Source organism: Mixophyes fleayi, chromosome 4, assembly GCF_038048845.1.
Source record: "Mixophyes fleayi isolate aMixFle1 chromosome 4, aMixFle1.hap1, whole genome shotgun sequence".
Lineage (NCBI taxonomy): Eukaryota > Metazoa > Chordata > Amphibia > Anura > Limnodynastidae > Mixophyes > Mixophyes fleayi.
The window spans coordinates 99,088,402-99,113,603 of record NC_134405.1 but is presented as its reverse complement, the minus strand read 5'-3'; the positions used below and the strand labels follow the sequence as shown (position 1 = coordinate 99,113,603).

General features: G+C 39.9%; 2 protein-coding genes across 2 annotated transcripts in view; one reads left to right on the top strand and one right to left on the bottom strand.

The window, feature by feature from the left end:
- The first annotated feature begins 4,830 nt into the window (after positions 1 to 4,830).
- PDIA3 (protein disulfide isomerase family A member 3) lies at positions 4,831 to 16,255 on the top strand. Its single transcript, XM_075207850.1, has 13 exons — positions 4,831 to 5,084; positions 6,674 to 6,752; positions 6,977 to 7,094; positions 8,227 to 8,334; positions 8,425 to 8,554; positions 8,683 to 8,802; positions 11,134 to 11,259; positions 12,406 to 12,588; positions 12,899 to 13,007; positions 14,115 to 14,243; positions 14,406 to 14,485; positions 15,109 to 15,166; positions 15,787 to 16,255. The coding sequence occupies exons 1-13, from the start codon at positions 4,936 to 4,938 to the stop codon at positions 15,895 to 15,897; spliced, it is 1,500 nt and encodes a 499-aa protein (XP_075063951.1). The 5' UTR covers positions 4,831 to 4,935; the 3' UTR covers positions 15,898 to 16,255.
- A 3,700-nt stretch (positions 16,256 to 19,955) lies between these two features.
- Positions 19,956 to 25,202, bottom strand: part of ELL3 (elongation factor for RNA polymerase II 3) — a 110,886-nt gene continuing 105,639 nt past the window's right edge. Inside the window, exon 12 of the mRNA XM_075207848.1 lies at positions 19,956 to 20,818. Within this exon, the coding sequence (XP_075063949.1) occupies positions 20,711 to 20,818 (108 nt within the window). The 3' untranslated portion in view covers positions 19,956 to 20,710. The remainder of the gene's footprint in view (positions 20,819 to 25,202) is intronic.

Genomic DNA, 25,202 nt, shown 5'->3' with positions numbered 1-25,202 from the left:
AGTAAACATTGGTAAAATGAAAATTCTTCCTGGGGTTCTCTATGTATTGCAAACAGTCCCAATCAGGATTTCTAATAAATTTTTGTTAGTTATTCAAAATATAATCTGTGGCTTTGTCTGGGGAGGCAGGAGACCCAGATGTAGACATGATTATTATATAGACACAGGGACAGAGGTGGTCTTCAACTACCCCTCTTGTTGAGCTATCACAAGGCGATATTGCGATACTGGTTAGGAGAGTATTGGACTGCACTCATTTGGGTGGTGCTAAATAATAGTCCAAGATATAAAATTTATTCAAATTCAAGTTCCCATTTATATAGTACCTTGGCTTCCTATGATTCCCAAAATCCTGCACCCCAGAATTGGGCCCACTTTATCTCCATCCATTCTCATTATACACAACCATGATTTCACTACTGGACTCCAGTCTCAAGCTTTAGAAGCTTGGACAGTTGTGTGTCAGATGTGTTAGCCAGCTGGTGGAAAGGAGAGGTATATGCTCGTTCTCAGAGATCACTGAAGAATTTGCTCTACACCTAAAGAACACTGGATTAGATTCAACATTTTCTATCAAATCATATCCGTTTAGCTCAATTCAGTAGGAATCTCACGTCCTTTGAACCATTGTGCACATCAACCACAATTCCCCGACATATGATTCAAATTCTTTATAGCTCCAGGAAGACTTGTCCCATTTGGCGCCTCAGTTTGTGGAGGCGTGGTATAGAGACCTTCTTCGTCCCTTATCAGACAATGAATGAACAAAAGTGTTTCAATTAACACTAACTTGTTCACCTAGTCTTTCAATTGTGGAGACACCATTTAAAATTTTATGCAGGTGTTATAGGACACCCAGTCTGCTACACAACTCCTCACCTACTGTGTCTGCTTTCTGCTGGAGGTGTAATTCAGCTACAGGGACTTTTCTTCATGTAAGGTGGGATTGCACCAAACTCATTTATTTCTGGCAAACAGTTTTAGATATTTCGAAAGTAATCACGGGGTCAGAAGTACCAGCAGACCCACAATTCTGGCTCCTTTCTGTTCCCAATACATCCCTCTCTACTTACAATAGATCCCTTCTTAAACATTTAAATAATGCTGCTAAGTCACTCATCCCAGTTAATTGGAAGTTCACCTCACCTCCTACTATTAAAGAATGGTTTAGCGGAATAGAATGATACCTCTCTATGGATGAAATAACCTTAGCGGCTATAGAAAAATTCCGTGAATTTACCATCTGGTCTCAATGGCTGGATTTCAAACAGACACCCACCTACAAATCTTACTTCCAACCTCATTCAGACACTTCATTCAGAGTTGGTGAAAAGCATGATATTAATTCCTGGAAACTGACTCCAGTTTTAACTTCAAATCATTAATCCATCTCCAGTTGTCCATTATTCCCTTCCTTTCTTCCTTTACCCCATTACCCCAACCCTCTTTTCTTGTGTTTGTCTGTGTCCTCCCCTTTCCAATGGTTTGTTTTTTTTTCTATCCACCTCTACTCACAGTTACACCTCGACTCTACTCTTCTGCTTGTAGGATGGTACTACAGTAGATTTACTTGGTATATTCATGTGTTTTTAAATTGAGAAAAACTTACCAGGAGGCAGGCACTATAAGAACCTGCACTCCCTGTCTACTGGTCTCATACAGGTTTTTTTGTTTGTTTTTTAGTGCCGGTGGACACCCACTGTATCTAAGAGAGATATACTGGCAGCTAGGCTGGCGAGTCGGTGGTAGCGGACCCCATTATCTCCATAGGCCCCGGGGACCATGCACCGCCTGCACTGCCAATAGTTCCGCCACTGCTTCTATGTTACCCAGGCACCACAGTATGCACTATTAGGCTGCATCCTTGGATCGTGCAGATACTAAGCTATAATTGATACAATAGTTTAACGCACAATGTACCTGCACCTCTGAGGCAACATCCAGTGGAAGCCACCAGTACTCGTGTGTATTTACTTGTGCAATGTTTTCATGCACATCAGAAAGAACCAATGTTCCCTACAAAAGATGGTGACAGGCCTCCAGCATCTTGCCAGCTTATTTGATTTTTTTTCCTTAAACCAGTGTCCCTATTTATTATTTGTATATGACCTTGGTTTACTGTGCTTTGCATCCCATTATTACCCTGGCACTGCCTGACACCTTTTGAAGCTCTTGACCCTTCCTACATTACAGAGTATTATTCTGCTCCCTTCACTTACTACCCTTAGAATCTGCCTCTGTCTGCACTGGTACTTAACCCACAACATCAGTCTGACTTGGGGCCTTACAGACTTCCTGCTATGAGAATCCACCTTTGCCTCTACAATTGCTTATTCACAGTGCTTTTTTTGTCATAGAACTCACAGAACTTAGTTCCGGCACCTTTGTTCAACAGTTTTAAAAGTAACTTTTGAACATTTGATGTTTGGTCCACGTGGACTTGAATCACCCTGTTGAGCGTAGCAGGTCAGCGCAAACTCATTAAAACGGTGCATGCGTGCTGCTTGTGTGTTGAGACCGATGCATGCGCACTTCCTCCCTGCTGGTTGTGATGGCACTGCTCAGCTTGTGGCGCTGCTCAGCTTGTGATTGTTCGTGTGGTCACGTGTTGAGAGCTTACTGCGGGCGGTGACCGTTATGTTTTGTTATACAACTGACGTGTGTGGGTGTGTGTACAGTGATTGACTACATGATGTGAGTTCCGGCACCTTTTTTCTTACAAAAAAAGTACTGCTTATTCATAAGTGCCATCTGACCCAGGGCCTTACACCCGCTATGTAAATATATTACTGAAGGGTAACCTTTTTTGCATACTCTGTTTTAATAACATTTAGATGAAAATTTAGGAAGGTGCATGTGTGTCTTTAGCCCCTCTTTGACTATTTCAAATGTTATGAGATATCTGTGAAATTGTCAGTGGTTATCATGTCTGTTTTTTGGGAGATCCAGAGAATAAAGAAGAGAAGTCACCCATACCCATTTCTTCTAAGTAATATTCGTCAGCTCCTAAACTAAGAACTGACTTTTTAATACTTGAATTAATCTATGTATGTTCAAATAAATAAGTTATATAAAACTAGACTTTTGCATCAGTTCACATTAAGTTAATTCAAGAAAATAGTCAGTGCTAAGTTTGGGAACAGGCAAATATCACCTGAAATAGATCAGGTTAATATCTGTTTGTCCCATAGATTGTAAGCTTGTGGGCAGGACCTTCTTACCTCTCTGTCTGTCTGTATTACCCAGTACTGTTTTATTACTGTGTTTGTTCCCAATTGTAAAGTGCTACGGAATTTGCTGTAGGTATATAAATAAATTATGATATTATCGAGGAAGATCAATTTTTTTAAATTGAATCTGCAGTGATAAAATGGAAATTTATAACATGGTTGAATGAAATGTACAGAAATGTCACAGATGTAAAGGAAGGATAAAAACCCACCAGTAATTGATGCAAGTAGTTATGTAAGTGATGCAATCAGCATACATCAGTGAAAACATGTAGTAAATGTTAGTGATGAATCACCAGGACAATTGGGAAACATACCCAGAGATATACATAAAAACACTAACTCTTAGCAGCTCCATGCTGAGCAGGACCACAATCATGAGGGTACTACAGAATGGAGCCTGGGCTTAGCAGGGGGCCAGCTGGTGAATTCGGGAATATACACCTATACATTTTGCAAACAGGCCCCAACATTCCAGGATCCAGACAAGAAACCAGCAGATTGTGAATACTACAATAGCAGCTAGGAAAGAACAACACAGTCCACCAACAGGGAAGGAGCGTAGCATTTGCTAGCTCCACCTCTGTGTTCACTGGGCACGGTAGATGGGGGCCCTGTCTGTTTCATTTGTACTGGGCCCCACTTTTTCTGAAGGCAGCCCTGGCTGAGAGTGCCAGGTATGGACACAGTGTAAAGCAGCAGCATCTCAACACTGGTCTTTATTGTCTTTTTAAATTATTTTTTATAATAAAATGTATTTTTCACATTAGTTCAATCACCCTGTTGAGCGTAGCAGGTCAGGTCTAACATTACAAACATAACAATAATGCTACAACATTTGTTACCGTGATGAAAGCTCTAGCTTCTCATTGAGAAAAAAAATTATAATATTGGGCTTTATTTTAAGCTAGTAGTAAATCTAGTTAGAAAGTGCAATTTTGCACTTTGGCAACATCAAGTTGCCTTGTAGACAGAATTATAGGTGTGAAGGGATCACATTCTAGATCAGTGATGGCTAACCTGTGACAGGTGTTGCAAAACTACAAGTCCCAGCATGCTCTGCCAGCTATCAGCTAGTTATCTACTGCCAAAGCATGCTGGGGCTTGTAGTTCCACAACACCTGGAGTGTCACAGATTAGCCATCACTGTCCTAGATTAACTCAACAGCAGTGTTAAAAAAAACATGCTACCCAGTATTTGTGTGCTACAGTGCAACACTCAAGAGAAGGCAGTATTTTCCCTATGAACAAAAACAAAAATTAGCATTTGCACCCACTACATAGCATGTGGTTTATTCTGTTAGAAACGTGCACGCTGGTGCTGGCTTTGCTACTAACTGTATATGTGGCCTTTTACCCTGATTTTGGCCTAACCACAGACATCAGTAAAGAACAAGCCTCCTGGCAACCTTACACCACGTGACTTCCCAGCAGTGGTCTCAGATAGTCAAACAGTCAGGGTAGTGGAGAAACCTCCCCCTCCGTGGCCACGCCCACAGATTGGTGGGCTTGGAGTGTCCACCCTTAGCTGCATCCTGATCCCAAGTCCACGCCCCTACATTGTGACGTCATCTGACAGCAGCGAATTAGCGGCTGCCACACTCAGGCTCTGCCCGATCGCGGGTACTTCCGGCTCTTTGCGCTGTGTCTGTTCCCGGCTTCCCTCTCCCTCCTAGTCTCCGGTCGTCCTAACTCCGCCACAGACATGACGCGAATCCTCCTCAGCGGGCTCCTGCTCCTGGCCGCAGCCGCCAGCACCACCTGGGCCTCCGATGTCCTGGACCTCACGGACGACGATTTTGACAGTGTCGTCCCGCAACACGAGATGATGCTGATCGAGTTCTATGCTCCCTGGTGAGTGACATGGCGCCGGCTGTAGTACAGCGCCGTGCTGCCGGGGCACACTGCAGGGCGGCTCCGCGTTACCGGTCTCTTCCCACAGGCGCTGCGCATATCCAGTACATGGGTGCTGGAGCTTGTCCAGAATGGGAGACTGACCTATAATCATACCAGTGTCTTCTATTATGTATCTGAGGCTGAGACTCTTATGTCCTTTAGTGTACTATACAAGCAGAGTGTCACATAACCGGTCGTGCTGCTTAGTTATAACCCTCTAATACACATGTACCATGGGCCTTAGTCTACTGCAGTTATATCTAATACTGAGCCTCTCTTGGAGTACGGCCATGCTTCAGTTATTGTGGTACATTGGTAAGATCTGGCTGAAGATTGGGTCCCAGTTATTACTTTTGGCCATGTTTTCTGCACTGTAACTTGCCCCCTTAAGTTATTGTGTATGAGATATGGTGCATAGTAGTGGATGTGTGAGATCACACTACTATCTTACAGCCTTTGTCAGTCTGGCCTCTCCCTCTGTTATGGCAGGTGTAGTATGCACCCCTTGTTCACCATAGTACAGTAGAACTGTTGCAAATGGCGTAGCAGTACCTGTAAACTGTACTCCTTATTTAAGCATTTTGATTGTAGAAAGGTCTACTTAGGTGTCTCTTATTAGGTTGGAGCTTTGTTTTGTGTTGGTAAGAAGTATTTGATATCTGATGTTGGCCCATAGCATTAAAGTATTTGCTTTTTCTATTATGCTAAATAACAATCTAACAAAACCATTTGCCAGTTTGTAGCTGTTTTGGGGTTGTTTCACTTTTGTCTAAAGTTGCTTTGTCAGTTCCACAATGCTTTTCATTGTTGTAGGGACTTGTAGTTTTCATGGTCCTTCCTCTTCCCTGTGTAGCATGTAATGTGAACTACTGTTCCCGTCTTCCCTAGCTCTGCTGTACTCTAGTGGAGATAATGGGTGTGTTCTTGCTGTGGTGTCTGCTTCTCATTTGCTGTAAGGAACGTGGTGGCCTCTTTCTATTGGCTTGTGTTGCAAGATGACTCAACCCATCTTCTGTTAAGGATTTCCTCCTTCCACGCTTTCATGTTGTATCCTTAAGAAAAAACAAATTGTTACACAAAGGCTAAATAAATTTTGTTTGGGGACACATCTTATGTGTCAATGAATTTTTTTTTTCATACTTTGTTAAGACTTAAAATTGATTAGTTTTTTTTTTGCCTATGTCAATATTGACTGAATTTCATACTTTAATAGACTGCTACTCATAAAATGAGTTTTCTTATTAAAGATCACAACTTAATATCAATTTTTCAGTTCTCGTAAGCTTCTGAAACATTACTAATATGTTGCATAAATGTTACATTGTATTTGATGTTAAGAGGTCCTTTTTAATAAACTTTCATATGCATTCTCTTATTTAGTCAAATGCTAGTTGAATATGAATTGTACATCAATATTAAAGCTTTGGCTTAATTTGCATGATTATTTCTCTACGTTGTTTCATTTCCGCTCCTTTTTTATGCTTTCAGAAGAGTGCAAGTAATTTGTGGTTTTCCTAGTAAGATTTATGTGAGACTCTGTTGTACAGGTGTGGCCACTGTAAGAAGCTTGCACCAGAATACGAGGAAGCTGCTACAAAACTAAAGGGAACTGCCCCACTGGCTAAGGTATGATCTGTCCTGTGTCTCTTCCTGTCCTGTAACATTACTACCTCCTCACAAGCTGCATTTGAACCTTGATTGTCTTGGTTAGAAAGTATGTCCTCCATGCAATTGTACAATGTTATAAATCAGTGTAATCTATGTCAAGCTAGTCGTTTATAATGTGGAAGGCAAGATCAGTGTCTCATGTTCTGACTTTACATATGTTGACGAGATATTATTACCATCAGGTTGATTGTACAGCAAATTCCAAAGTCTGCAACAAATACGGAGTTAGCGGATACCCTACTCTTAAAATCTTCAGAAACGGAGAAGAGTCTGGAGCTTATGATGGGCCGAGAAGTGCTGGTAAGACCTTTGGATATATCAGAGTATCGTACTCCGACTAACTTTTGAGGTTTAGTGGTATCTGAATAAATCATTAATGTAAAGTGCAAACTGCAGGATAAGTGCTGTGCAAAAAATTTACTGTAAACCTGATAAATTTACAATATAAAAAAAAAATCTGCATTGTTTGTCCCATTGCTGCACTTTTTATTTGGGTCATCTTGTGCCATGTCCAGCATTTAGTGCCACAGGGAGCCACTGGGTATGAAGCCTTTGCCAACCCCAGTTGGGACCCCCAGTACAGACGAGTATTGTGGTTTTGCATTTTATCAGTAAAGAAATGCTGCATTTTTTCATTACTCTACAAAAGACAATAGTGAAAGGAAAAAAGAGCGCTTCTTTAAATTAATGAAATGTGTACAAGTGTATAAAATCATTTGAAACGGCAGCCAAGGACAAATAGGACCAATGTGCAAGTGCAAATAAAAGAAAAATGTTGTCCGGCGCTCAGAAACAAACAGAATTTAAAAATCACTGTGTCAGCATAAACATAAAGGAGAATTTTGTGCACAATATAGCTATATTAGGGTTAAGCTCACCTGCCGGACGTCAAGGCATTTTATCAGTAAAGAAATGCTGTATTTTTTTCATTACTCTACAAAAGACAATGCCCTGCCCTGCATGATTTTGTGGGTAAGTGGGATATGTAGGGGGTTTCACCAAAAAACAACTTTAAACAGTTGTGTGTAACCTGGTTAGTTTGCTCTGATTTGGTCTACTTCACGTTTTGTTAGTCCTCACTATAGACTTTGGACTGTACACTGTATTGCATATAAGTTTTGTTTGTCTGCTATTGGATAGAATAACAATTATTTGCAGACCTTTGATATAGCTTTTATTTAGTGTCAGTCAAACTCTACATGGGAGCTAGTGTATAGCTATATATCTAGTAAAGGATGAGGACCAAGAGCATTGCAGATATGGTGGCAAAACTTGCATGACTTTTAAGTGATACAATTTTTTTTTTTCTCTCCAGTAACCCCTTATTAAAATGCAGTATAGTCAACTTTAGTTGTATGCGCTATTTATTATTTTACTGGTGTAATTGGTGAGTGATCAGTAGCGCTTAGAACATGTCTGGATTTTTCCTTAGATGGAATTGTCAGTACCATTAAGAAACAGGCTGGGCCTGCATCTGTGGATCTCCGATCTGTTGAAGACTTTGGAAAATTCATAGGTGAAGCAGATGCATCTGTTGTTGGTGAGTGACTTGTTATAAACGCTTTATCTTTATCTGTGTTTCCATTCTAAGGCAGATGTTTGTGAACCAGTCCGTCTGTTCTGTTCATAGGTTTCTTCCGTGACTTGTATGGCACAACTCACAATGAGTATCTGAAGGCCGCCAACACCTTGAGAGAGAAATACCGGTTTGCTCACACTGGTGAATCTGAGCTGGTGGACAAATATGATTCCAATGGGGAGTAAGTCTATAGTGTCCTTTATCTCTAGACATGGTAGCATTAACTTAAGTAGTAGTTTTGGTAGAAGCATGGGACTCAGACTTAATGTCTGTATGTTTTTTTTTTTTTTTTTTTTTTCTTTGTTTTAGGGGTGTTGTCTTGTTCCGTCCACCCCGTCTCGCAAACAAATTTGAAGATCCTTCTGTTGCATTCCCTGCGGATGAGAAAATCACCTCTCACAAAATTAAGACTTTTATTCAGGATAACTTGTGAGTAATAATTAGTTTGCCTAACTTTAATTTTGATATCCTGACTGCTATGGGGCTCCAGTGCCCTAATCGCTATACACATTGGTACAGCCTAGTCCCCATACTTCAAGCTGATAGAACATTTTGGCTGCATTGCTATGATTCTCAGGGGGAGTTGTCATGGCAACTGTAGGGGCATTTTTGTGATCAATGATATGATACAAATGCATCTAGTGATTTCCATCAAAAGTCTCCCTTTAAAATCCATGCCACATGCTTGTTTACTCCCACTGTGTATTGGGTCACTGGATCGTGGTGGTGTTCATACAGCAGTCTATTAAACACTGCAGCTTTGATTGTGGGTTTGGAACACTAGTGGTTTCTGGGAGTGTACCTTTAAGCCAGAGAAGCAATTAGCCTGCACTTGGTATAACCCATGTTATAGATGGTACCAGCTGCATGGCAATATAAATACCCATATATGTATACAAAACAAATACACTTGTCAGCATTTATCCATAACACTGCATATCTGTATCTAGCAAAATGAAAACATGTGGTATTGGTTCATATTTTGATCAAAACAGTTAAGCCTGCATCTTGTCGTCAAAGACACCTCATTGTATGCAGGTAATAGAGTGATCTTTAAGCCAGGCCATACTTATGCAACAGATGTGCAATATGAATTACATTTTGGTGTTAAGCTTAAACATTGACATAGAAAAATTATATACATGTCAAAGTTTGGGATACTGTCAAATTTTATTGGCTTAATCAAAAGTAATGCAGCATGTGACTTTTAGCTAGGACTTGAGTTAATTTACTAAACTACTCTAAATTCAGTGTCTTCCTACTGGGAAAACCCCTGTTTGTGTAGGAACTTACTCCAGTTCTGGTTATAACTGAAAAGGGTCCCATTGTACCGGACTCCATGTTGGATATGCTAGCAGAATCCCTTTGTATTGCCATGTATACTCTTAATTACTGCTGTGATGCTGGGCTCATGGCTATCTACACACCACCTATTGATTCCCCTGACATTTTAAAAAACGATGTAATTAAAAAGAAAAGTGATGGGGCCACATTAACAGGAAACTGACAATTATTCATTCCTTGCCTGTCCTTGTTTAACCAGCAAATACTCAAGCAAGTGGGCATGTGCGTGTATACCATGTTTGTGAGAATATTCTTACCTTAAATATTCAATGAAGATATGCTCAGTCTGTGTTTAAATCCATGGTCCTTAGGACTACTTACATCCCTGTTACACCGATGTGTACATTGGTCTGGTATTGAAGGGTCTAGCACCAGGCCAACCTTCTTATTTTGTATGATGTAGCTTGTTCAGAGTGTTTGGTATAAACTCATACTGTGGCTTATTTCTCAGCATCCAATTTGGGGGACTCTGCAACCATGGGTATATAAAGGTCAGTTCTGGAGCTGGGCACTTGGCTGATAATTCTGAAACAAAAGCTCCTCACCAACGGCTGCTCGGTTTATACTTTGCCCTGGAGTTCGGTTGCACCCTAGGAAAAGTCCCTATGCTTGCAGTGTTTTCCCACCCCTTTACTGTTCAATCCATTTCTCTAGTTCCATTTGAGGACTCTATGCTTGTACCCTTTATACTCACTATTTTGGTTTGTTTGAGGAGAGTTTCTCTTGTTCTTTCTTTTGCTCTATACTTTTGGTTTTACCTGTGCAGCAGCTAGTAAGGAGTTATAGAGGGATGAGCTCTTGTTTCACAGTTAATGTCTATGTGCCCAGATTCAGCATTGACCCTCTCTCTGATTGCAGTGTCCCCCAGTTGGAATTGGAGAAATATATTTTAACTCTTTTCAGCTGTTTTGCAATCCTATTCAAATTGTAACTTGTAGCAACAATCCCACACAGAGCAGTGTTGTTGTTTTTTTTTTTTTTTCCCGGTTGTTTTTTTGTTTGTTTTTTATGGTAAGTTGAGTTAGTGGATGCATCTAATAGTCATTCTACAAATCTTTATATCCTCTTTAAAAGCTCTCTGGATGTTGAAAAATGTGTCTTCTAGTGAGACAGAGGCTCATGGCTCTCAGCATGTTCCATAAAGGCAGGTGGGGAGGAGGGGGGGTGGGGGTGATGTTTATATATTACAGATCTCTTAACCATGTGACATGTGGTTGCCATGGTAGTCCATGACACTGCAGAATTTGTGGCCTAAAGAAACAAAGGAAATATGGTAAATCCCAACATTCTCTTATGGCATGACACTGTAATTTGTTTAAAAATAAAAAATGCTGCTTTAAGGAGTGTCTCAATGTGTATGTAATCTTGCTTTTGTCACATTTAACTGCATATAAATACCATTATTTATTCCTGTAGATTTGGAATCTGCCCTCACATGACAGAAGATAACAGAGAATTGATCCAAGGAAAGGATTTGCTTGTGGCCTATTATGATGTAGACTATGAAAAGAATCCCAAGGGCTCAAACTACTGGAGAAATAGGTGAACTATGTTTTTCTATCTAGTCTCTTATGTGTAAGACACATAAGAATCCCACGTGCCCATCTGTCACTTGTATAAGCAGATATCTTTCAGGCTGTTCTGAATCTTAGGGGGACATTCAGTTCAGTGCAAAGTGCTGTTGGACCTTGCATGACCTGCTCCTGTGATCCAGGTGTTACAGTACATAAAACACATCTTAGGTCTACTCACACCTCTGAGGTGCGGCACAAATTGGCAATGTTGAGGCTCCAATGTGTTAAACATCGTAAATACTCCTTCAGATCCTGAGACTTGCAATACTAAAACAATAAAAAAACCCTGATCTGTCAATATCTAAGGTTTGTATAGTTTAACCTTACGTGAAAAGTTGTGAAGCTGTGTAAAATGAACCTATCCTCCCAATAATGGAGATTGTTAATAGCAGCATGAATTAAGTGGTTCTTTTTTTCTGACAAGTGTTTGAATTGTGTTTAGAAAACTGATGCTTCATAGGAGCCCAATAGGCTAAAATTTCTCTAGTGGGGACTGGTCACTTAATCTGCCTCCAATGATTTTAACATAAACCACAGATGATAAACTGCTTCTAAACTATGACGTTTGTGACGCTGCCACCCTTTCTCACCTCGCCTCTAGAATCCACACACTACTAAGCATTCAAATTAATGAGTGCAATAGATAATCTATTAAAAAAAAACAAAACCTCTTAAAGTGTTTTTGCCTAAAATAGAACTCGCTGGCTCTGATCGTTCGGCATGCACATTGCAGGTGGGCAAGTGTTGGTTGTCATTTGTGTGACCAGGCAGGACCTAACAGCTCAGATATATAATTGACCTTGTATGTGTTACAATCATATTTTGGTTTGGGTGGTGCAGGACAGGAAAGTTCCCTAGAGACCATTTGTGGGTTCTGAGGAGTTCCCCATTGTTTTAAAGTGGGTCTCTTCTGGCTTCCTGTAATGTTACAAGTTCTACTGACCGGCCTTATAGGTGTGAGCCTACCAGTACTGAAGATGTTAATGTCTGACTTTAGTGTGTTATGTTCTTAACCTTATGAGTAAAGGGGTTGACATGAGTTGGTTATTGAACATTTCTCCTGTACTGTGAATGTTGTGCTTGTAGTTACCTCTAGTTTTATTCTGCTTTTCAGAGTCATGATGGTGGCAAAGAAGTTCCTGGATGCTGGACAAAAGCTCAACTATGCCGTTGCAAACCGCAAAGCCTTTGCTCATGACGTGACAGAGCTTGGTTTGGATGCTAGTGCTGGTGATGTTCCTGTTGTTGGACTTAAAACTGCCAAGGGAGAGAAATATGTAATGCAAGAAGAGTTCTCGTAAGTATTTTAAGTCTTCACTTCTATTCCGTCTCCACCTTCCCTCCATTTTTTTCAGCCTTGGCCTTAATTGGGGACCTTTTTGTATATTTAAAACGCACCTATATTTAAACCATAAGTTGCGTTAATGTTTTCTTGCATGTTTAAGTGTTAAATTAGAATAATCTTAATCTTAATTCTTAAATTAGAATTGCAATCTGTACATAACATAGGTAGGATTAGATGCCCAAACACTGACAATCCCTTATTGCTTTAGTAATACTAGCAAACAATAAGCATGCTTTAAATACCAGTTTTTCTAATTCATCAGTCGTGATGGAAAAGCATTGGAGCGCTTCCTTCAGGATTACTTTGATGGTAAAGTGAAGCGGTACATGAAGTCTGAGGCCATTCCACAAGACAATGACGGCCCAGTTAAGGTAAGAGCAATGTTGCAAGCACAAGTAAGGTTTAAATAGACATGTTGTGATCTCTGCATGGTTGTAAAACGACACATCTTGAAGTTGTGATGTACATTTCAGATGTCTTCTCAGAAGTTAGTGAAGTCCTCCGGTGCCTGTGTTGTAGGCAAATTGGTGTCTAAGCCATAATTGGGCAGTTTCTAGATCCTAAACATCTTTTTGCTAAACTTTCAGTGTTTTGTAAAAACTCTCCTTTCAGACTTGTGACACAATACATCACTGTGTGAAATGAATGTTTTTGCTTCTAAAGAGATTACTCCATACAAGATTTAAGTGATCAGATCTACCAATAGTACTGACATAATATTGGTTTACAGCACACACTACAATGTAATTGTATCTTGTGTGTCCAGCTACTTACATCTTATATTTGCTGTCTAATTTAGCACCCTTACAATTTCTGTAGAGTTTGCAATGTCTGGGTTACTGAAAATAGACAATGTTCCCATGTACACAGTATGCTTCCAGAACATATTGGAGGAAGTGCTAAACCTGAGATTTTTAATGTGTGATGCTTCAAAAGGCTAACTTGACAAAATTATTTCAGCATAAATGCTTAAATCGCTACACTAATTAAATGCACTACAGACAGTCTTTTCATATCGTCACTTATTTATATAGCACCACTAATTCCGCAGCGCAGTAGAGAACTCGCTCACATCAGTCCCTGCCCCATTGGGGCTTACAGTCTAAAATCCCTAACACACACACGTCAATTTATTTTTTTTAGCAGCCAATTAACCTACCAGTATGTTTTTGGAGTACCCGGAGGAAACACACGAAAACACAGGGAGAACATACAAACTCCACACAGATAAGGCCATGGTCGGGAATTGAACTCATGACCCCGGTGCTGTAAGGCAGAAGTGCTAACCACTAAACCACCGTGCTGCCCAAATATGATAGTTCTAAACGGCAATAGTTTTAAGAACCTTGTTTCACAAAGCTGTACGAGTATAACACAGCTGATGACTCACTGCTTCTGCCAGGTTTAGACAAGACCAGTAATAGTGGGAAACTCTGTAGAGATGTGCTGCAATACTTGACGCTCTTTCTTTTTATTAGGTGGTTGTAGCTGAGAACTTTGAAGATATCGTAAATGATGACAGCAAAGATGTACTAATTGAGTTCTATGCTCCATGGTGCGGACACTGTAAAAACTTGGAGCCTAAATACAAAGAACTTGGAGAGAAGGTATGACCCAACAGTGTGCATGTTGCTCAATAGTAAATAGTCGTGGGCTGTAATTATCTAAATCTGTGCCGTTTTGTAAACAACCTCAAAGAAAAGCAGTGTATGCTGACCTTTAACATTTCTAAGATAGGAATTTGTAAAACCTTTTATCTCTTTAAATAGCTGGCCAATGATCCAAACATTGTTATTGCCAAAATGGATGCCACAGCCAATGATGTACCTTCTTACTATGAAGTCAGAGGGTAAGTAAATCTTGCTACAGCTGCTGGTATTTGTCACAAAACATCAAACACCTTTCTAGTGTCCTCCCTAATGAGAATATTTCAAATGTTTAACTCTGTGTGGTTTGTGTCTTTTCTATTATAAACCCATTTTAAGCTTTTATTCATCAGACTAGCACTCTACTCACTTGCAGACAATATCATGGGTGGGTGATACATGGCCATGTAGATTCCCCATATTCTACAGGTATCTGCCTAGAGTTTGTAGCTATTTGTGCCCTACTAGCCCTGGCAGTATTTCTAGTCGGGTGCCTGTTCTTCCTACAGCCTTTTAAACCCATATATAGATTACTACAGATTCAGGAACCAATACCTTAGTATTAAGAGGAACTATTTCTAACTGAGAGAACAGTAGAACTGCTGGTTGTGTTTGCAAATGTCTGAGAGTAGTTATCCTACTCGGCAAATGGACTAGGTATGTATTGTATATTCTCTGCCTTTTCTGTTATGCAAATCTCTGTCCTATTTGTAATGTTTAGATACCTTTACATTCATTGTAGAAGTCCAATTGTTTTTTTTGTTTGTTTTTTTGTTTTGTTTTAACAGTAAAGTAGAGGTTGATAATTCATTGGTTTTTCTTCCAGGTTTCCCACAATCTACTTCTCACCAGCTGGAAGCAAGCAAAGTCCAAAGAGATATGAGGTGAGTTTTCCTGAAAATTCCTCGGTGCATATATGTCCTTAATGTTTAAAGAGTACACAGAAATGGATCAAGAGAACCATACACAAAATTACTAGACCATAACTCGCTGGAACTGTTAACTGTTAATTCTATGCATTAAATTAGAAAAGCAGTGTTGGGTTAAAACAGTTGATAGTGACATCTGTTCAGTGTTAATCCTCTAATGGTTTTACTTGAGAGCGCATCGAGGGTATTGGCACTAGGCTATGTTTAGTGCCCACATGAGGGTGGTGCTCTGCTTTCCTATTACAAATGTCCGAGCTTCTATGCAGGTTCTCTGCTCCTTTCTAGTTGTAAGCATATAGCTGTGTTTTTTGTGTTTAAACGTGCAGTATTTTTGTGTATTTGCAATGGAATTAGATGGTTTGTTTATTTGCCGTATCTGTGCGAGATAAATCGGCTCAGACGTGAAACCTGTTTAGTAATATTGTGGCTACACATCTAATGAAAGTTTCACTCTTACAAGAAGCTAGTTCCACATTCATAGTTATGTATAATCCACAAATGGATAGTATGTTATGGTTTTTATTATGCAAACCCTGACCCTTTTTTTTTTTTTTATTTTGTTTTTCTCGTCTCAGGGTGGCAGAGAGGTCAATGACTTCCTTAGCTACTTGAAGAAGGAGGCTACAAATCCTCCAATTGTTAAAGAAGATGAAAAGCCCAAAAAGAAGAAGAAAGAAGAATTGTAAATGAGATTATCTTGTCAAAGCAGCGTTTTCTGCATGGTGGGGTTGTCATCCTGACGTTACTGGGATCTAGAGGGAACACAACAGTGTGGCGGACACTGACGCAATTATTTTTATTTTGTTTCCTTCCCTTAAGGGAAAAGGGCCGTTGATTAGAGATTTCTTAGATGCACTGTTGGAAACATCCAAGGACCTGTGAATATCTGTGGCTTGTTCAGGGGGGCACCACTTTTCCATCTAGGTTGGGAGGGAAAGGAGGGGGGCATCTTGTGATATTGCTTTTTTTTTTTTTAATTTGTTTTTTTCACTTTTTTTGTACATTTGAAACAAATTCGACAATAAACACCCCCCTACCTTTAAATGTGTCAGGCCATTGCCTACCGGCTATTACTAATCGGGTGTTTCATTTCAGTCTGGTCAATTCCACAACAGCAAGTTGGTCCAATATGAAAAGTAAGGATGCAGAAATCCTTATTTTGTATAATGCTGAATGGAATTTCATATTAAACCAAATTTGTAACTGCATATGTAAATGGGAGGTGGGGATGTGGCTTATGGTACCTAATGTTTTATTATTGGCCCTGCAAAGCAATAATTGGAATGTGTACAAAAACAGGATAATGGCTAAGATCTGGTTTGCAAAAAGCAGTCTAGGATTTGTTCATATAATGCAGTAGAGGTCTCCCAAAGATAAAGATCAAATTCGGACCTAGTAAATACTGTACATGGCTGCTAGCACAAACTATTGTCTTGCATTGCCTGAGTGGCTTGATCCTTATAGCAAGTAACAGTATTCTGAAATGTTATATTTATGGCTGTGGACGTTAAGCTCAGGAATAACAAGTACCTGGAGTGTTTTATCTTTGACTAGATATGACCACCCTGCTCTGTCAATCCTCCTTGGTTAGGAGGTCGATGCTTCTCTAACACAGAAAACAGCAAGTGGCTGCTTGGCAGAGTTGGTGTACAGAATGCACTATGTGGATTTATACATCAGGACAGGGCCAGTGATGTCACTAACTTCAAATGCGCACACATAGAGCCAGGAGATCAAAGCTACCAGTACAATCTACAAGTTCATCATAAGCGCTAAGAGACCTAGTACCATTTTCCAAATGTGTAGATTACAGCCACTTCAGTGTGTTGCTCCTGTATAGCAGAACACAATATATTTACTGACTGACATCACTGATCTCGTGCATTGTTTACCCTTTCATCTCAATGATCTATGATCATGCGTCACACTAATACTGCAATTTACACTTTTTTTTTTTTATATTAAACAGCTCTTCGCTGGATGTTAACGTGACTAAGCTTATATTCTTGCTATGTTTGCTCTGGGTTGGGGTTCAGGTACCCCTCAGCTGTGTTCCACACACAGCTGTAATCTGGGGTCTCCTTTCTCTCCTTCATTGGTGTCCCCAAAGCTGGGAAATTTTAGCCCAGGGGGCAGACTTAACTCAGTAGCATTTTAAAAGGGAAAAAAATGCAGGTGACCCAGCCCAAGGTAGCCCACTATGGGACTGACCACCTTTTGGGCTCTGGCTGCCCCAGCGTTCTCCTACTTTGGTGCACAGTACTTAACTTTTGAATGTCTCATTATCACCTGCAATATAATCCATTGCATGAGATTATCCTGCCTATATGAACAGGCTGTGCAATGCAGTATCTGCCATCTGAAATGAGAATCTGTATTCATACTCTGATCATAAGAGATTATAGGTTTGTTATGCTGTCATGGTTGAGCAATAGGCATGTTGGCACAAGGAAAGTTATGATAAAACTAGGGCTCCTATCCTATCTGTGCTAGCTTTGTCAGGACTGTTCCTTTCTGTACTAGAAACCTCACAGTATGGATTATGATCAGGCTGCTGCTGGCCAGTGTATCATATGCTAAAAGTACTTTACATTAGTTATTGAGTTTGGTAGACCTAGCTTTTCGTATCAGCTAATGGCTATATAGCGGTTTGTCTGTAGCTCCTCCTAAAATCTAAATACATTCTTATAGGTGACTTGTAATTAAGGCAGAATTTTTGTAATGTTTGTGCATTCTATAGTACGTTGTGGCAGGAAATGAGAACATGTATTAGTAGTGCACATGGGCCAGTAAAAGTCCTCTGATCACAGGTTTGAACAAGGCATATCCCAGACAGAAGGCAGGAGTCCTGCATGCAAATTTGAACCCTAGTTTCTGCCCAACACATTTCCCATGTAGGGATGTTGGTGGGTTTCTTCATTATGTGGTAAACTTTCTGTTGTGACTTCCACTTGGCTTAAGGGGGAAAAAGGATTGTTCTCTCGAGACAACAGGACAGCCCTCCAGTTTAGTGTGCACATTATTCAAATATCCAATGTGTCAAAATTGGGCATTTTATGCATCATGGAATGTAATAAACTTAAACAAATCACTACTTTCATGAAATTAATCTGTGCGGCTTTCTCCCCTGAATTTGCCAGAGTGACCCCTTGGCTTTTAAATCCTGCAAAAGACTTTAAGATGTGGTTAGAATTCCAGTCATTAAACATTACTATGGAGCTTGGATTGGTGCTAATGGCTTCTGTCATCACTGATTTGGGCCACTGGAGTTAGCTCTACATCAGTTGTTCGGGACTGTTGGCTTTACCTTACAGGGTGTAGGCTGCTAATGCCCACGTTTGGAGTTCCAACTTCATGTACTGCTGACTTTCAAAAGGGATTTTATTGTTTTTCTTTTGCTTTTTTAGCCTTCATCAGAAATCATCTAAAGGTTACCAGCTGCACCATTGTTCTCTCATCATGCATTCTGAAGTTTCTTTACTGCACACACACTTTTGATGTAAACATCCTAATTGAAACTATATAGAAACTTCTTCACTTGGAAGCCTAATTCTCTTTTCACGTGTTTTTAACCTTTTGCTTTTTCTTTTTTTTCTTAAAAAAAACCCAAAAAACCGAATGAAAGATTTGTGAAAAGAAAGATCTCGTGGGTGTGAAAAAAATATTATGCTATACATATTGTATTGTGTGCAAACTGAATTGTTTTAACCCTTTATTCTGTTTTTTAGCATGCAACCAAAATGCCTTTATTGGTATGAAGACCACACCTACATGTGTAAATTACAATATTGCCATGTATGTGGACTTCTAGGCAAAAAGGTAGGGTATATAGTACATATTTTGGTCAAACTGTATGCCCATCTACCACAGCAATTGGAACTACATGAGCTGCGGCTAAAAGTTACTTGTGCTTATTTGAAGTATGCAAACTATAGCTGGTTACTGCAAGTACCACTGGATTGCAGCGAGGCCACCTTGTGGTAGATGGTGCACATTTTTATTCAAATTGTGAGTCTTTTATATAGTCTAAACAATTTTCATAGTGCTTTACAACTGGATACCGAAGTGCCTTTTTTATTTTCTAGAAGTTAAAACTAAGCTGCAATACTGCCATATATTTGAAGTTGTGGTCCTAGTGCCAAAGTATGCACCTCCAATTTTGCTGTATGTAATATAACAAGTTGGGGTGTGCACGTAAGTTGACCTGTTTGTGATACAAAATCATTATGTAAGCTGATGGACAAAACAAATCTTATGGTCTTGCAGCCCACTTTAAGGCTGTGTTTCTAGAGGTAATTCAGGTGTGGGGAGGGGGTGTCTCCTAAGGTCATCCCTATATGAAGGCTTTTGGTACTGCTGAAGGTGCAATACACTAACTTTTACTTTTCTCCAAAGCAAACCACTGAGGACACAGACCAATCAGCCTTGGATGTCCCTGTGGGAACTTGTGTTCTGTTATGGCTTACTTGCTCGGGTTCCCCTTGCAATAATTACCTGTCCTTGTTGCTATATTTAAGCTGACGCTCACTGGAAGTAGTTAAGCTAGCAGCTATATGAGTAAGGTGTCTTGCTTCCTGCAGGTGGAGCTTACTTGTGTGCACGCGTACAAGTGTTTCTGAGCCAATTTTAACAGAACATGAACATAGATGGAAGAAATTAGAACTCCATTTCTGTGAGTTTGTCTCACTCGCTCTATCTCGTGTCTAAATACAAAACTACCTAACAAAAAAAAAGGAACACGCACTGAATGTTTTATTTAGTTTTAATTGGAGGTTCCATGTCAGGTTATAGGATCAATCATGAAACAAAATGTTAAGTGCAAAATGTAACTGATATTACTCCAATAAGCCATTGACGGGCTTAAGTACAAAGGTATAAACTGCACAAATGTACTGTAACCTGTAATATCTGTTTATATCTGAGAAATCCATAGTGCGTTCAGCTACGGGAAACAAATGTTTGTCCAATTTGTATAGGTTACAGCACATTAGTTCTAATTGCATCATGTGAAGTCACACTCCTGTAGCTCAATGAGCGTGCCTCATCCATCCTTCTTGTATTTCATTCTAGATCAGTGTTTCCATTACAGGAGTTGGCTGTTTATATACTATTCTGCCCCAAAGGTCTCACACTGCATGTGTTCTGGTGGTGTAAAAAGGTTTATGGGTTCCAAGCTCCACCCATTTCTGACAAAACCCAATTTGTGTTGATGTAGAGCAGGTGGTTAACTTGTAAGTCCAAGTCTTAGAACGTAACATGTGATTTGTACGTTGCAGAACCTTCACGTCATCTTTTGAAGGCAGGAATTGATGCATTTGTAATGCGCCTGATCACGGCATTTCTCTCATTGAGTACATCTCCTACAGTAGTTTGATGGCACTTTTTCACAACTTCTCTCATAACGTGTTCCTTTCAGTTGAAGAGCTTGGTGATCAGTATGGTGTTGACAAATGGTCAGGAATCCTGTGGTATGGGTGAAATGTCTCCAGAAAAACCAATCTAAGTTGGTGTATTTTTTTCATATTCCAAGATCAAGTGCTTGATGTGAGAGAGTTTGTGATGGAAGTATTCACAGCGTGTCTTCTCTTCCCTATAGCCGGGATATGTCTGGGTGGAAAGAAATGTGTACAGATCATTTGACACTGTAATGACTTCATATTACTCGACTTGCGGTGCACTTACAGCTTATACACAGTGAGGGCATACATTTTGTTGACTGAACAAATTAATTGGTTCAATCTTGCTCCTTTTCAGTCCATACTCAATGCTAAAGTGGACTAATCTTCTCTGGCCGTTCTGCCAAGCTCTCCACTGGCTCCCCATCTGCTGTAGTATCCTTCTCAAACTCCTCTCTTTCACCTACAAGGCACTCTCTAATTCCACAGCTAATTACCTCTCCAGCCTCATCTCAATTCATACTCCCTCTCACCCTCTTCGGTCAGCCAACGACAGCCACCTCTCCTCTGGTTATCACTTCTCACTCCCACATTAAAGATTTCTCCAAAGCTTCCCGCCTTCTATGGAACAACCTCCCTCACTCTATAAGGCTTCTCTCTAGCCTGCAAGACTTCAAATCAAACCTCAAAACCCACCTGGTCAGGACCACCTCTGTCTAACGTCTTATGTGCTCTACCCCCTTTAGCCTTCACGCATTTATTTATTTTAAATTTTTTAAATTATTTATAAGTCACCACAGATTCTGTAGTGCTGGATACAGAAGCAGGTAACAAATAGATGAGGTAATAGACATAAGTAGCACAGAGGAGTGTAAGTAATGCTATGGGGACTCACACAGAGTGCAGCAAAATAAATTACTGGACAGTAGGGCGAGGACCTTGCCTGTGAGAGCTTACATTCTGCACTTTTCTACTCTCCATTCAGATTTCTTATCCCCTCACCCTAGACTGTAAGCTCCCTTGAGCAGAGCCCTCTAGTTCTTGTGTCGTCCTCCTCCTTTCACCTTCTGGCACCCCAGTTTCATTCCTCAACCTTGGCTCTGGGCTCCTGAGTCCAGTCCCCACCTCTCTATCTTCCCCTTTCTGGCTCTCGAGCGTTTATGCCCCCATACCTCTCTCTCCGACTACCTGTCCTCAGCCAGGTTGTCAACTCAATTGCACTTTGTTTTTTGGTTTTTTTTTGTACTTCACTGTATGTCATGTTTTGTTTTCTCCTATGTGCTCTGTATAGCACTGCACTCTTTGTGGCGTCATATAAATGAAACATAATAATAATTGGCACATGGCTTGTCTGATTGCTAATAACCTCAAGCTCTCCATATACTATTAATATACTAATATTTAGAAATGTACTTGAAAGTTTTCAGGTAAACTGTTTTAAGTTATGTATAAGGAGTAGACACATGTTTACTAAAAAAAATAATAATAATTATACAGTGAATTAATGAGCTGCTTTGAGATGAATATTAGTACAGCCAACAAAATGGTTGTCTTCATGCTTTGTAGACAATGGTGTTTTTTTTTTTACTTTTTTTTTTTTTTAATAATTGAAGGGATACAAAAGAATGGGTTTAGAGCTATAGATAGATACAGTATACTCGTAACAGCAATGCATATTTTATATTTGAAGTTTAATACACGAGGCTGTCTCTGTTAATCTGAAACAGTTAGCATCATTATTTGTAAACCTAAATTGAATACAAGGCATAATGTTTGAAACCCCATATCAGAATGTTGTCACACCTTCAAAGACAAAAGTAGACCAAAAAAAATTTTTTTTTTTTTTTTTTAGTAAAGACTTCTACCTATGGTTATATACTGTTCCTTCATGTCTACAAAGATTTTAATGTTTATGCAGTCTTGCACCTGGTTAGTGCTGCATGTTTACATTTTCTTTTCAGCGGCCCCTTCTACAAACTTCAGTAGGCTTACATCAGAGCAATTAGTTTACAAACTGGGGGCCTACTGTAAATAAAAATAATTATTTTATATGGCTTCCCTAATTGTCTTGCCCACCAAAAGGCTATGTATACATATAGGTAGGTAAACATCATTACCCTCAATAAAAACTTGTCAATTCCTACTAAGATTCTTTTACTATACATTTTATTCTGCTTTACTTGTATTTATACAAATGTCTACAAAGGAGAAGAGAAAGGAGGCAGGGAAGACTGGCATACAGCAGGTATTAGAACCAATAAAATGTTACTCGTGAGTACATGGATTATATTCCAAACATCACTGAGAATGTGTTGTCTTCCGCTGCCCAGTATAATAAAATTTAAATACTTTGGGGCATATTCAATTGACGGCGGGATTGCTGAAAATCCTGTGCTCTAAAAATATTACCGTTATTATGGTAATCCTGCGCGGGAAAACCGTTAATACGGTAATTTACTCCCTGGATTTCAGCTCGCAGCTCCGATCCAGCGAGATATTACCGTAATAACGGTAATATTTTTTGAGTGCGGGATTTTCGGTGATCCCGTCGTCAATTGAATATGCCCCTTTGAATTTAGATATATAAAAACCGCACTGGGGTCATGAGTTCAATTCCCGAACATGGCCTTATCTGTGTGGAGTTTGTATGTTCTCCCTGTGTTTGTGTGGGTTTCCTCCAGGTGCTCCGGTTTCCTCCCACACTCCAAAAACATACTGGTAGTTTAATTGGCTGCTATCAAATAGACGTCTTTTTCTCCCTCCCTCCCGAGCAGGGACTGATGTGAGTTTTCTGTACAGCGCTGCGGAGTTATGGTTATAAATATGTTTTCTAACTTTATAGTGTGATCACCTGAGACCAGAAATGGGATCTCTCTAAAAGCAATTGCAATGGTTTTTACTATTTTGAAACTGTCAAGCCAGCCTAGGGTACAGACTTTAGGAGCAAACTGCACATTTATTTGGTCTATAGTCATGTTGCAACTTAGGGCAACACCCTACACTGATCAGCCACAACATTAAAACCACTGACAAGTGGAGTGAATAACATTGATTATCTCATTACAATGTCACTTGTCAAGGGGTAGGATATATTGGGCAACATGTGAACGAGCAGTTCTTGAAGTTGATGTTTTGGATGCAGGAAAAATGGGCAAAAGTACGGCTCTGAGTGAGTTTGACAAGGGCCAAAATGACAGGTCTTGTGGGGTGTTCCCAGTGTGCAGTGGTCTGCACACCAAAAGTGGTTGACGAAAGGAAAACTGGTGACTGGTAATAAGGTCATGGGCGTCCAAAACTCATTTATGCACGTGGGGAGTAAAGGATAGCCCATCTGGTCCAATCCCACAGAAGAGCTACTGTAGCACAAATTGCTGAAAAAGTTAATGCTAACTATGATAGAAAGGTGTCAGAATACACAGTGCAATGCAGCTTGCCACAGACTGGTCAGAGTGTCCATGTTGACCCCAGTCCACTGCCAAAAGCACCTATAATGGGCACTTGAACGCCAGAACTGGACCATGGAGCAATGGAAGAAGGTGTCCTCATCTGATGAATCATGATTTTCTTTTACATCATGTGGATGCTTCATTTGCATCCTTTAACTGGGGAAGAGATGGCACCAGGATGCACTATGGGAAGAAGACAAGCCGGCAGAGGTGAAGTGATGCTCTGGGCAATGTTCTGTTGAGACTCCTTGGGTCATGGCATTCATGTGGATGTTACTTTGACATTTACCACCTACCTAAACCTATTTCCTGATAGCAGTGGCCTCTTTCAGCAATATAATGTGCCCTGTCACACTGAAAATAAACCTCTCCGGATAAGCTCTCTAAATATAGAATCTAGTAAATAGTAATTATGTAATAAGTATAGAACTTTAGGCATCAGCCCCATTTTTAATAAACTGACTTTTAGAGTCAAATATAGAATGCATAGGGCAGAAATGAACAACTTTCCTATTCAACACTGATACACCCTTAGAGTATGTCGTGCACACAGCATGGTAACTCCAGTCTACCCAGGACAGCAAATTGCTGCCTGTTGCCTAGGTCACCTGGTGAATAAGCATCATATATCAGTGCTTCTTTAACCTTCTCATGTTATATGTGAGTATTTCCTGCTAGCCATTTGACCTTAAGTAAACATTAATTGTAATCTGTATGCTGTGAAAAGGACGTTGGTTTCCAGCAAAGATTGCATAATAGTCTGTTAGAAAGCTCGATATCTATAGCATAAATTCACAGTAAAATAACCAAAATTGATAAGGTTACCAGCCTAAACTAACTCCCACCATGCTTATCCTTAAAAACTTGAACAAGTTGAAATTAAAAGTACAGATAATCAATGAGAATATATTTTCTGAGAGAAACCATGAGTAAGCTACAAAACGTTAGCCACGAATGTTGAATGGCCCTGACCCGGCACTGAGGATCAGGGAGGGACTACTATACTCCACACGTGCAAGATATAACAAAGTCACAATATCATGACAATATTATTAGGGATTAGCAGATTCATTTCTAGCTCTTTGCAGGGCCTGTTCCTTGATATCCAACCACTGGGACATTGCCCTCAACCATTGAAAGAAATGGGTA